The sequence below is a fragment of the Ursus maritimus genome, unplaced genomic scaffold (genome assembly GCF_017311325.1).
Source record: "Ursus maritimus isolate PB19 unplaced genomic scaffold, ASM1731132v1 scaffold_5, whole genome shotgun sequence".
Taxonomy (NCBI): Eukaryota; Metazoa; Chordata; class Mammalia; order Carnivora; family Ursidae; genus Ursus; species Ursus maritimus.
This window is the reverse complement of record NW_024426663.1, coordinates 87671450-87684400: the sequence shown is the minus strand read 5'-3', so window position 1 is coordinate 87684400 and position 12951 is coordinate 87671450. Positions and strand designations below refer to the sequence as shown.

Sequence of the window (12951 nt, the reverse complement as noted above, 5' to 3'; positions counted from 1 at the left end):
ATAGTCTCTCATGCCTCATTCCCCCTTCTGATTATCCCCCCTTTCTTTATCCCTTTCTTCCCCTACCGATCATCCTAGTTCTTATGTTCCATAGATGAGGGAAATCATATGATAATTGTCGTTCTCTGCTTGACTTATTTCACTTAGCATTATCTCCTGCAGTGCTGTCCATGTTGCGGCAAATGTTGAGAACTCGTTCTTTTTGATAGCTGGGTAATATTCCATTGCATATATGGGCCACAACTTCTTAATCCAGTCATCTATTGAAGGGCATCTCGGTTCCTTCCACGATTTAGCTATTGTGGACAATGCTGCTATGAACATTGGGGTGCATATGGCCCTTCCCTCTACAACGTCTGTATCTTTGGGGTAAATACCCAGCAGTGCAATGGCTGGGTCATAGGGTATCTCAATTTTTAACGTTTTGAGGGACCTCCACACTGTTTTCCAGAGTGGCTGTACCAACTTGCATTCCCACCAACAATGTAGGAGGGATTCCCGTTCTCCACATCCATTCCAACAATTGTTGTTTCTTACCTTGTCAATTTTTGCCATTCTATCTGGCGTAAGGTGGTATCTTAGTGTGGTTTTGATTTGAATTTCCCCGATGGCTAATGATATTGAACATTTTTTCATGTGTCTGTTAGCCATTTGTATGTCTACATTGGAAAAGTGTCTGTTCATGTCTTCTGCCCATTTTATGATTTGAATATTTGTTTCTCGTGTATTGAGTTTGAGAAGTTCTTTGTAGATCTTGGATACCAGTCTTATCTGTAGTGTCATTTGCAAATGTATTCTCCCATTCCGTGGGCTGCATCTTAGTTTTTCTGACTGTTTCCTTGGCTGTGCAGAAGCTTTTTATCTTGATGGAGTCCCATAAGTTCATTTTATCTTTTGTTTCTCTAGCCTTTGGAGACGTGTCATGAAAAAGGTTGCTTTGGCCGATGTTGTAGAGGTTGCGGCCTATACTCTCATCTAAGACTTTGATGGATTCCCATCTCACATCGAGGTCTTTCATCCATTAGGAATTAATCTTTGTGTATGGTGTGAGAGAGTGGTCAAGTTTCATTCTTTTACATGTAGCTGTCCAATTTTCTCAGCACCATTTATTGAAGAGACTGTCTTTTTTCCACCGGATGTTTTTTCCTGCTTTGTCAAAGATTAGTTGCCCAAAGAGCCGAGGGTCCACTTCTGGGTTCTCTATTCTGTACCATTGGTCTATGTGTCTGTTTTTGTGCCAGTACCATGCTGTCTTTGAGATCACAGCTTTGTAGTACAGCTTGAAATCCGGCATTGTGATGCCCCCAGCTTTTTTTTTTTCCTTTTCAACAGTTCCTTGGAGATTCGTGGCCTTTTCTAGTTCCATACAAATTAAAGAGGTCTTTGTTCCAGTTCTTTGACAAATGTCATTGGATTTTGATTGGGATAGCATTGAAAGTGTAGATTGCTCTGGGTAGCATTGACATTTTAACTATGTTAATTCTTTGCATCCATGAGTATGAAATATTTATCCATATCTTTGTGTCTTCTTCAATGTCTTTCAAGAGTGATTTGTAGTTTCTAGAATATACATCCTTTACATCTCTGGTTAAGTTAATTCCAAGATAAAGTATGACTTTGGTGCTATTGTAAATGGGATGGATTCCCTAATTTCTCTTTCTTCAGGTCTGAAATTTCTGAGCACAGTATGGGAAGACCCACCCTGCTCCTGGGCTTGGCACCTCACAGGTCACTCTGGCAACTTTACCCTTGCCACTTGCTTGCTTTCTCTCCACCTACTCAACTGAGAGGTGAACATACCTGGGTCTACCCTCCTATATAAGTCCTCCTCCCTGGGGGGGGAGGCTAACTTCAGAATCCATCAAGGTTCATGAATACCTTAGCAGCCAAGGGAAATGCTGAGCCACTCGGACAGTCTTCCCAATGTTTTAGAAATCCACTGCTGATGTTTGGATCTTGGAGAACATTCCAGTGGAGGGCCTAGGAGGGTCTTAGCAGTTGAGTATGGTAGGTTTAACTAACGTACATCTGTGGATTTTGAGGATCTCCATCCCTAGGAAATTTTCCATCAATCTGGCAGGTGGAGTCAGATGTGAAATGGAAAGGAGAGAAGGAAGTAATCATTGCTGAGTGCCCAGAGTGGATGCCTCACTGTGACAGGCCATTGATAGAGGACTTTTCTTTGAACGTGGTAACAATTCTACAGACTGGTCATGCTCCTGCGTGTCCCTATTTTGCAGATGAGGAAAGTGACATTGGTTGGACGTACCTAACATGTAGCTGTGCTATAACATGGCCCATGGAAGGAGTCTGTAGAGCCTAGTGGGTCAGGGTTCCCATCATAGCTCCACCTCCTCCTAGCTGTGTGACATTGAATACATTCCTGAGCGTCTCTGATTCTCAGTCACATCATCTGCAGCATGGAGAGACCAGTGCCTACCTCATTAATGTGTTTGAAGATTGAAATGACACAGGAAACCTGCAACCCTTAGCAGTGTTTCTAGCACACAGTAAACAATCACGAAATATGGCGATTGTTCTTCATTTTACTATTCTGTTCTTAATTTTACTAATGTTGATGTTGTTTCAAAAAATCCTGAGCTACAAATGAGGGTGCTTGGATTTAGACCTAAATCCTTCTGGATCCAAAAATTAAAAGTGTTGGAACCATAACCATGTTAGGAAAAAGCTGGTCATACTCATTCCTTCAGGCTTCTTGGTTATATTTTCTAATGGCTGGCATGGGGCTGGGGCCTGGAAACACAGAGTAAAGAATATCCTTCTGTTTAAGGGATCATAAGCAAGGGAAGTAAGGTACGTTGTATTATTTGTCTCCATTTTTTCACCTTCCCTTCATGGCCATAGCCCTCCAAATTGACCACATTTACTTTTCTTTTTGAATGGGCTTCACTGTAGGACTTGCTTTGGCCAATGGAATGTGAATGTTCCTGTTGGCAAACAGAGACTTTAAATGCTCAAAGTTTGGAGCCACGTTTTCCCACAAAGTCTGTGAGGTCTCAGGTCAGAAAAGGTCTATGCCAAAATACCTGTGTGTAGACACCCTGCTTCCCTTTTCCTTTCTATCTGAGTGGCACCCACCTCAGCAGCTGGCCTTGAGACCTACAGGAGTCAGTGCGTGTGAACAGTGTTGACTAGGATGGGCAGGTTGTGCTGTCAGTACCCTATGGTTCACCGCCACATTCTCAGAGGCTTGGAGACCCCTGGCCACCATCTGGAGAATGCAGTGTCTACTGTGGTGCCTTGGTGACTATGATACTGAGCTGTGCATTACAAACATCTTAAAATTATTCTTCCATTTCAGTGCAACTATTTATTTAACGTTGGTAGATATCCTGAAACTCATACTACCCTCACTCCAGGAGGTGACCCACACACCCAGCCCAGCTTCCCTTCTATGTCCTCCTGGGGTGGGTATGTGTAGTGGCCTCTCCCCTTTGAAAATGTGTCCTGGAAGGGAAAACCTTCCAGGAAGCCCTGAATTTGGACAAAAAAGCTCTGAAGCTTAGGGACCGATCATCCTGCCCCTGACACCTCCAACTCCACCTCCCCCTCCAGTAGGGAGGACTTCTCAGGCTGGAGGAGCTCAGCCTAGGACTCCTCTGTGCTCAGAATCTGGGTCTCCTCCCTTGCTCCCAGCCTCCTCCTCATGCTGGGCCATGTCCTGGGAGCCCTGGTCCTCTGTAAAGGTCTTCTAATCTTGTCCTTCTACACCAAGTGAAAAAGCAGATTTGTCTTTAAACTTTGATGTTTCTTCCACAAATATTGTGAGGGAATTCTTTAGCTTAAACTCTTTTTTTTTTTTTGAGAGTTCTTTATTCCTGTTCTTGCTTAGGTTAAAAGCCACTGAATTCTTTCAAAGTTTTATCTATGGCTTTGTTTAGCATGGAGAGCTCTCCCAGCTACTGGTCTTTCTCTTGACTTTAGTCCTGGCGTCCTTTGCTCACTCAGGAGAGATTTCCCCTAAAGATAAAGACTCCCCAAGTGATGTGTTAACAGGACATCAGGCTAAAGTCATCCCCAGGCCTGAGGTCTGCAGGCCATGGAACCACCAGCATCTCAGCACAGTGACCCCGTGTGGGTTCTGCACTCTGAATGGCTGCAAGCACCAGCCAGGTCTTGGCATCCAGCTCTGAATCACTGACATTTGGGAGTAAGTCCCCAACAGAGGGAACAGCCTTTACTTACTCTACTAGAGAGGGGCGTTTGTGCCTGTCTAGTAACCACAAATTTCTCACATCTGGGTACAAATGCTCCACTTTTCTGGGTTTGGGTTGTCCTTCCTGCTCCATGTCCTGACCTTCTGTGTGTCTTACAGAGTCACTGAATGAGTTAGTGTGGGAAGGTTCATGGGGCCAATTCTTCCCTGTCTTTCAATGGGGGCACCACTTGGGATACAAGAACGTGGTCATTGTGGGTTGCCAGGAAGCAGTGGGATGCTTCTGAGGCCTGTACACTGTTCATGTCCTCTGGGCTCACATTCCTGGAAGGCAGCGTGGGGTAGGGTGCATGGGGACTGGTGGCCTATGCTTCCAGCCAGGTTACCTGTGCCAGGTAGGGATGCTGAGTTCCACAGGCAGAGGAGGCCTTTGGGAACAGCGAGGAAAAGCCTGGGGATGGATTCCCACCATGTCTGTAGTTGGGGTCAGAGGGCTGGGGTGGGATTGGCAGGTGGTCTTTGCTGTGTGGACAGTCTGCAGGGGCACAGAGGTGTCAGTGGCTCTGCATGTGGGTCACAAGTTTCCCTTTGTTGAGTAGGGCAGTCTGGCATGAAAACCATGGATTTAGAGAAGGGAGGTGGGCTGGCATGCATAGCTATCTTAGAGATGTTGGGGGCTGGTCCTTGCTGTGTGTGCAGTCAGGTGCCAGTGGAATGAAGAGGTGAGCAGAGGTGGAACCCACTCTTTGTCCCACTTTGGAGCACTGGGCCATGGCTTTTGTAACTGCAAGCATCAAGACCCCTAAGCTCACCACAGTGCCCCTGGCCAATCACCAGTTTTGTCTGTGACTGGCTCCCTCTCCCTGGTCAATCCCCAAGCTGCTGTCCCTGCCCCCCATCCCCATTGGCCAATCGCTTATTGCTGACCCTGCCTCTCACCCTGGCCAATCATTAGGTAATTATTGTAGCCCTTCTCTTACTGGCCAAACAACAGACGACTCTCAACTGTTATATCATCCTGTTAACTCATCTGTTATCTCGCTTCTGTGGCCAATCACCAGGCAGCATGGTAGTCCAATCACCAGGCAACATTCATCTCTGGCCTCCTGTCCTTGTCCACCAGTGGCCTCTTGGACTCAGAAGCTGTTGCACAGTGTCCTTGCTGGTTCTTTCTGGGGACAGAGACTGGCTCCTCTCCCATTTAGCCCAACCTTCCTTTCCTAGGTGAGATATGAGAATTGGGGGAGGTGACCTGCTACTCACAGGACCCGGGATCTGAGAACCATTATTGGCCCACCCCTCAGGAAGCTCTGGCAGGGTTTTGGCTGCTGATCCAGAAGGAGCCTCGATCCATCAGCTATTCCACCTGAGAGCCAGTTCTGAGTAAAGAGCCCCGGGGTGGGACACAAGATGTGAGTGAGGACTCCAGGAAGAGGAACTCTCCTAATGCCTCAGCGGGAGACTGAAATCGGACAGCTTAGATAGGAGAAACGTGAGAGGGAAATTGCATCTTGGCCACTGGCACTTACATGGGGAGGTGTGGTCGACACTCTCCACTGCTTGTGGGCACAAAGGAACAACAAAGTTGAAGGAAGCGCATGGGACCAGAGAACAAGGAGTGTTTGGGGCAAGTGGAGATGCTACTGGGTCCTGGTGCAAGGGAAGGAATGCTATCCACAGTCTGATATGCATTCAGGCTTCCCTAGGTTTCCCAGAGAGAACTAGTCTTTGCTCAGGTGGAGTCCATCATTTTTTCTTTTGACTGGCTCCAGATGGTGTTCCTTGTGCTTGAATGCTCTTGGTATGGCATGGCAAGAGAGACGTGAGCTCTCAAAGGAGAGCACTACTTAATGACCTGGGAGAAGGAGATGACAGTTCCTGTAACATGGGAAGCAGGTGAAGAAAATCATATCAATTCCAAAACGAGGTAGAAACAGGAAGGGCCAAGCTGCATCTCATTCAAAGCTGCAGTTTTTCTGTTGCGTACGGAGGGTGGCGGTGGTGGTGGTGGCGGTGGTGGTGGTGGTGGTGTGTGTGTGTGTGTGTGTGTGTGTGTGTTGACAAAATATTCAACCCACCTTCCAGAGCAAAAGTCCCTTCAGTGTTTAACAGGAAGATCAGATGGAAAGTGCGACCAGTTTTCCATTTCAATGGATTCCCAGTGCCAGCCTGCTCTGAACCCAGCAAGCCAAAGTACCAAGCAAGCAAGCAACCAGCGATTCAACAGAAAATGGTACCCGCAGACCCAAATTCCCCACCCATGTCTTCTTGCCCTGCAGGGCTCTGAAAATTCATCAGGTGTACAGTAGGGAGACCAGAGGAACCCAGTAGAAATAGGTGATGAAGGGGCTCATTCTCTGAGGCATTGAAGGCACTCCATAGCATTTCCTAATGGTAGAGATGAGTGTGTCTGTGTGTCAGAGGGTCATTTTGGAAGCGCATGTGTTTTGGGCCCAGAGAAACCAGTGCCTTAAGGTCAAGGAAACAGCGGCTCCTGGAAACCACAGGATTCATCATGGACCAGGTAGTTGGTGGCTCTCCGATCTCCATTTTGGCTGGGCTTGTCCGAGTCGTAGCTTGCAGCAGGAGGAGAAGCATGGGCAGGGGTCCTCCATAGAGGGTACCCTAGATCTTTTCTAGAGGCAGGTTCCTAAAGACAGAGCCTTTCAGAAAACATGTGTCCCTAAGATGGTCCAAGTGCTGAGTCCTGACTGGAGCTGATCAGGGCAGATGGCCATTCACATGGCTCTGTGTTGCTTTCACAGACTTTGCTGTCCCTACACTGTGGGTGGTGGCAAGGCAGTGCCTGAGGTTGAATCTCACCAAGACTAGGAACAGCCATCAAGCCCCAGGAGGATGTCCTGTGGAAACAGATGTCATGTTCGTGGTCCCTCATTCTCAGGCCAGGGTGATCTGTGTGTGAGAAAATAACTCTGAGGTATCCAAGGGGAGGAAAAATTGGGCGAGGATGTCTTCCCAGATCAAAGCCCCTGGGGTCTTGGCCTCCAAGGCCAGGAGACGCAGCCCGCTAGCTGGAAGACACGCTCCACATTCCACGTGGACACACTCTGGCAGGCAACTTCCCAGAGTGGTGGCTCCGTGTTGCACACAGGCCAGGACCCTAGGAGCTCACCAATATGGATGGCACAGTCCACCCATTGATGGGACAGGCTCCAGGGCTCAAGTCCGGATTTCAGGATCCTCTGGCGTAGATGGCCGTGGTTTATAGGTCTACAAGCTCAGCTCCTGGAGACGCGACCTTCTGACTCGGCAGCAAGAAAAGGCACGTGGAGGTGTCCTTCGACCTCTCCTCCTGGCTTGGTTTTGCTGCCAGGGCCAGGGTGCCCCAGGCCGCAGAGGCAAGGGTGACGGCAGGGAGCAGGTCGTGTGTGTGTCCTGATCGTGCTTTGGATCAGCCAGGCTGCCGGGGAGGGTGTCCAGTGCCCGGTGCCCACAGCGCCTTCAGAGGCCTTGTGGAGCTCGGTGAGCATGGGAAAGGCAGTGGGGCCCCGCCCACAGGGCAGAGAGGACAGCCTTCTTCTGTCTTTCCAAGCGACGGGCGCTCCTTTGGGCCTCCTGGATCTTGCTCGGGAGCATAAGCAGTGCTGCGTGCTCCTCCTTCTCGCTGTCCCACTAGGACCGCCTCTCAGGCAAAGAGGTCTGAAGGCGTTGGAGGGTGGGGAGGACGAGGCCTCCCTGCTCCTACGACTGAGGCCATGTGGAATCGTGCAACATGGCCAGCAGGGCCTGAAAGTCGTCCTCGCTGAGGGGTGCTTCCGGGGGTCCCGGAGGCTCCTCTTGCCGCAGACACCCACTCAGGATAGGGTGTCTGTCTTCCTCCATGTCTGCGGCTGAGAAAAGCTCCTCGAAAAAACTTGAGGCTTCTGCAGAAGGCTGTTGCTGTGAGTAAGGTGCAGCAGACAGCCCTGCAGTAGGGTGTGCCTGCTGCAGCCAGCTGGGGGTCTCAGTGTGTGCAGGCTGCAGAGCTGCCCAAGCCGGAGCCTGTCCTGTGCCCACGAAAAGCCAGGACCCCTGGGCCCAGCATTGCGCAGCGCGGTCGCGACCCGAGGGCCCCGCCTCGTGCCAGCCTTGGCAAGGATTGGCAGCTGGAGCCTGGGGGTAGTCTTGGAAGGGCAAGGGTGCCATGCCAGGGTCCTCAGGCTCCTGCTGGCATTGCTCTTGCCATGGGGTGCAAAGAGGAGCGGGAAGAGGTGAGAGGTACCCTCCTACCATCGGTCCTATCAAGGAATGGCTCCTCAGGCCTTCAGGAGCGGGAAAGGGGTTTCCTCCTTGGCCACCTTGGGTGGGTGGGACCATCATGGCCTCCAGGGCCGCGCTCCCAGGGCCCCCACAGGAACCCAGAGGGGCAAAGCCCATGGCGGGAACAGGAGGTGTCCCCGCAGCAAAGTCCTGCATGCTTCCCGGAGGATTGGACGGATTCAGATGCTGAGAGCTTCTGGGGACACAGGCCAGGGGACCCGGGTCCCCCAAGGACAGTCTGGTGAGGACTGGGTTCGGGGTTTGCCACCCAGGCATTCGCGGGGCCACTTCTGCTCTGGTCTGGGTGCCGAGCCCTTCTGTTCTGAAACCAGACCTGGGACAGAGAAGAGAGGTCGTGGGCATGAGAAGAAGGGAACGATGCCAGCTCTGCTTCCCCTCTCCCCCCCCCGGGATCCCTCGGGGACAAAGCCAGGACTGTTGGTCTGAACCGCAGGGGAACCCTGTCCATACCTTTCAGCTGGCCCTTGCAAATTAGGTGAACGCCCAGGGCAACCTGGACACCAGGCCAGGTGGGGATTCCCCCTTTCCCTGCTGGAATGGCAGGCAATCAGCTCCACTGCTCCGCCTGCTGTTCAGGCCCCGCCCTGCCCTCTCCTGGCTTGCCCACTGCAGCTGTCTGAACCATTTCGGGTGGCAGACCTGGGACAGGACTTAGCCGACTGCCTGCCCCTCCCTCCCCAGGCTACCCCAAGTCCTCGGGGAGGCCTCAGGACACCTTCACTCCCACCTCCAATCCCCACCCCGTCTGGCTGTCAGTGATCTCAGGGTCACACCACCTCCTCTGACTCGGAGGCCTTCGACCTCGGATGCCTCCTGGCCTCTCATCCACCTGGGAGGCCTACAGGCACATCAACAACACCTGCGTTTGGATTTGGCTCTCTCTCCCCTGGTGGCTGGAGGAGAAGAGGTGCTCTCAGGAATGAGCACTTCGATTTTCCCCTCTCTCTGGGGACAACCCCTGTCAGAGTCCACGCCCATGCATGCCAACTTGAAGCAGGGTTGTTCCAGAAACCACTCTCTGTGGAGCTCATGGAGAACAAGAACAATCCTCCTCACCCGGGGCCTATGGGACCTCTCGCCCACCTGGCCAATAACCCTAGTGCCAGTAATCCTAGATGATAAGGTGATCCAGAGAAGGTGTGGTTTGCGGGCAGTATCCATTCTCGCCCCAGGGTCCGGAGGGCCAGGACACCGACAAGCAGGTTGCCACGCACAGGACAGTCAAAGCGTTCACACTCAGCAAATCCCAGGGACCACAGGGACAGCGTTGCTAAGCTGGACGAGCACTGACAGGCTGTGTGATTTCGAGAGAGGTGGCAATTTTCCGTTTCCCTCCATTTGCCCGCTCACCGTTTCTACACGCGTGAGCGCTCCCACCCGGCCCCTGCCTTGTTCCCTGTTTTCTGGGCAAATTCGTTGTGCAGCGTTCTCTCACTTGCCAGCTCAACACTTCCCCCCATCGCCTGGGCACTGATCCCGTGGATACCCCCAGGGAGCCCACGGTCCTCCAGCAACGTCTCAGGCGCCGCTATCCCTCCCACTTTGAACAACTCGGGGGCCATGCTCGGACAATGTACCTGAATGCGGGGTTCCGGAAGGCCTGTTAGTCGGGCCAGGTGTTCCCTGGTAGCAATGCTGGGAAACCGGTTCTTCTCAAAGGCTTGAAGGAGGATACTGGTTTCGGATGGAGAAATGGATGTCCGTTTTCTCCTGCCTTCCTTTGCGACACGTTCTAGAAAGAGAACAGAGTCAGAAAGAAGGGCTTTGAAAGCAATGGCACATCCAGCGTGGAAAGAGAAATTGGTGTCCGTGTGTATACGTGAGTGTGTGCGTGTGCGTCCATGTGTGTGTGTGTGTTCACGTGCTTCTCCATTTTCGTCATAGCCTCTCCTTCCCTGAGTCCACTGAGGTCAGCCTGGGCCCAGCCACACGAGCCGGCGCTTGCATCGCAAGCCTGAGGCGACCCAAGAAGAGGACTCTGTCCTTCCCCACAGTCTCAGGACAAGGCGATTCAAAGCCTCTCTGGCCAAGCATCAACCCACCCGCCCAACAGGTGGTGCGCGCACAGTGTCCATCTCTGAGAAGAGAAAGGTGGCTGGAACCGGATAGCATGGGTCCCTGTCCTAAGCCTTCTTGCCAAACACTTGGCAAGCACACGCACACCCGTTTCTGTGTCAAGGAGAAGCCCAAGAAGAGACCCGTGGGCTCTGCTGGGGAGTCACCTCGAGTCCAAGCTGGAGGCTGTTGGTGTCTGCGTGGTGGCCCTTCCCCTTGGGAGTTTCCAGACCCCGATCGGCTCTGCCTTAGCTGTCTGGTGCGCTGGTTCTGGAACCACACCTAAGCGGGAAAAGAAGAAAACGATGGTCGGGCAACACTGGTGGACATGACATATACATAGATATGTCTTTCCATGAGGATTGTGCTGGTTTGTTTGTTTCTTGCCTCATAGCTAGGGTCTCAGAGTGTTTTGTGTGGGACATGCGATAGCTCTGGACAAATGATCTCTAGGGAGAGTCAGCCGGGATGTGTTGACCTGTTGGGATGTCCCAGGCCTTGCGCTCCAATGGTGCCTGTGTTGCACGAATGAACGACTTGGAATGACTTCAAAGGGCATGGGCTCCCGGGGGATGCACGTGCGGGGGGCCAAAGCTTCTGAGCTCTCCAGCTGAGCTCAGAGATTGACATGCAGTGGCTTCGGCCGGCCCGTGTCTACACCTTGTACCCCAGGGAGAATGAAAGGGAAGCTCAAGCCTACCTGAATCCTGGATTCTGGAATGTGTAGCTCTCGGGCCAGTCGTTCTCTGGTAGCGATGCCAGGGTACAGGTTGTGTTGGAACCACGCGTGCAGAGCCCCTTTCTGCGCCGGCGTCAAAACAAGCCGCCTCCGTCGGGATCCTGGTGGGAGTGGGCCTGCTGAGGGAAAATGGCCACCGCCTTAGGAAGGCTTTCGTAAGAATGCAAACCGGCGGTGCGGTCTGAGCTCTTCACTTTCTGCCATGTCCACACCTTCCCAGGCCGGGCGTTCCTGTCCCTTTTGCCACTCATGGATCCCCCTAAGGGACTGCTCAATAGGACACAGGCAGTCCGCCGTCTGCCTATGGGAACGGGTGAGAGTCAAGGATCTCGGGAAATACCAACCGCTCTCAAGCCGTGGGATGGCATGCCAAGGGATTGAGGAGACCCGCGGTGGGGGAGAGCAGGGGAAAGCACCTCAGGAGAAGCAAAGAGGGTCACACTGCTACTGAGAGTCCTCAGGGAAAAAGCCGACCACACATCCCGAATGCCGCTCCATTGAGGGGAAAGTTCTATTCTGGGAAACGACCCCTAAAAGGGCTGCTGAATCTGGACCCGTACTCTGCCACCAGAGATGGAGCTTGCCTATGTGCCAAGAGGGCCCGTCGGTGGGAATCATGGCCACCAGCCTCAGTATTCATTCTGACGGCAGCCACGTGCCAACTTCTCTCAATCCCCTTCCCCCAGTCCTCCGTGGATCACAGCCCTCCAGCATTCTCCCCTCCATCGGGGTGGTCCCTTCTCCTTTCCTGAACCCTGGAAAGTTATTAGGGCCTTTTGGCTATCCAACCAGGGAACAGGGCATCTGATGGAAACTTACTGTTGGGGGAGCCGGTGGGAGCCATGCCGATGGAGTCACTTCGGTTCCAGAGCGCTGGCTGGGCGACTGGGCAGGACCCGGCCGCGCGGGACTTATCAATGCCTCGGATGGCCCACCCCAGTCATTTTGACAGCTTCCTGTGCTAGCGCTGCCTTCAGTGGCTCACGCCATTGGCACAAAAAGTCTGCAGGAAGACATGGGCAACACTTGAGCCAAGAGCTGAACCTTGGGCAGATGGACGTGCCCCGGCCCCTGTCCTCTGGATGCAATGTGCCTTTCCCACTCCCACAAGTTTCTCTCCAGGATTACAGCCCTGACATCGCAATGTGCTTGGGAGAGTCTGGCGACTGTGTCTAGGACCGGACCCGGGGAAGGCTCTTCCACGATTGCTTCGGATATTGGCATGGGGGTGTGGAACTCGAGTCACCTTTGGCCCCCCAAGACAAGCCTCCTGATTAAGTTCCCTCCATCGCATTACACTGTTTTCTACCTTTGTTTTCATTTTTTACTTACTTTATTTAAGTATGTATGTATGTATGTACGTGTGTGTATGATGTGTGTATGTATGTATTTATGTATTATTTATTTTATTTCTTTTCCTTTCTTTTCTTTCCTTTTCTCTTCTTTTCTCTTCTTTTACTCAATATGATGCGTTAGTCACCATCCGGTACGTCATGAGTTTTTGATGTAGTGTTCCATGACGCATTGCTTGTGTAGAGCCCCCAGTGCTCCATGCAACACGTGCCCTCCTTAATACCCATCAGCGGACTAGCCCATTCCCCACAGCCCTCCCCTCTGAAACCCTCAGGTTGTTTCTAGAGTCCACAGTCTCTCGTGGTCCATTCCCCCTTCTGTTTACCCCCGTCTTCATTTTTCCCTT

At 52.0% G+C, this 12951-nt stretch overlaps 1 protein-coding gene across 1 annotated transcript; it reads right to left on the bottom strand.

Moving 5' to 3' along the window:
- Positions 1 to 8441: 8441 nt before the first annotated feature.
- DUX4 (double homeobox 4) lies at positions 8442 to 12096 on the bottom strand. The gene is made up of 5 exons (XM_040622739.1): positions 12072 to 12096; positions 11214 to 11368; positions 10694 to 10795; positions 10036 to 10176; positions 8442 to 8771 (listed from the first exon to the last, which is right to left on the bottom strand). Exons 1-5 carry the CDS (start codon positions 12094 to 12096, stop codon positions 8442 to 8444), a joined length of 753 nt encoding a protein of 250 aa, XP_040478673.1.
- Positions 12097 to 12951: the final 855 nt, after the last annotated feature.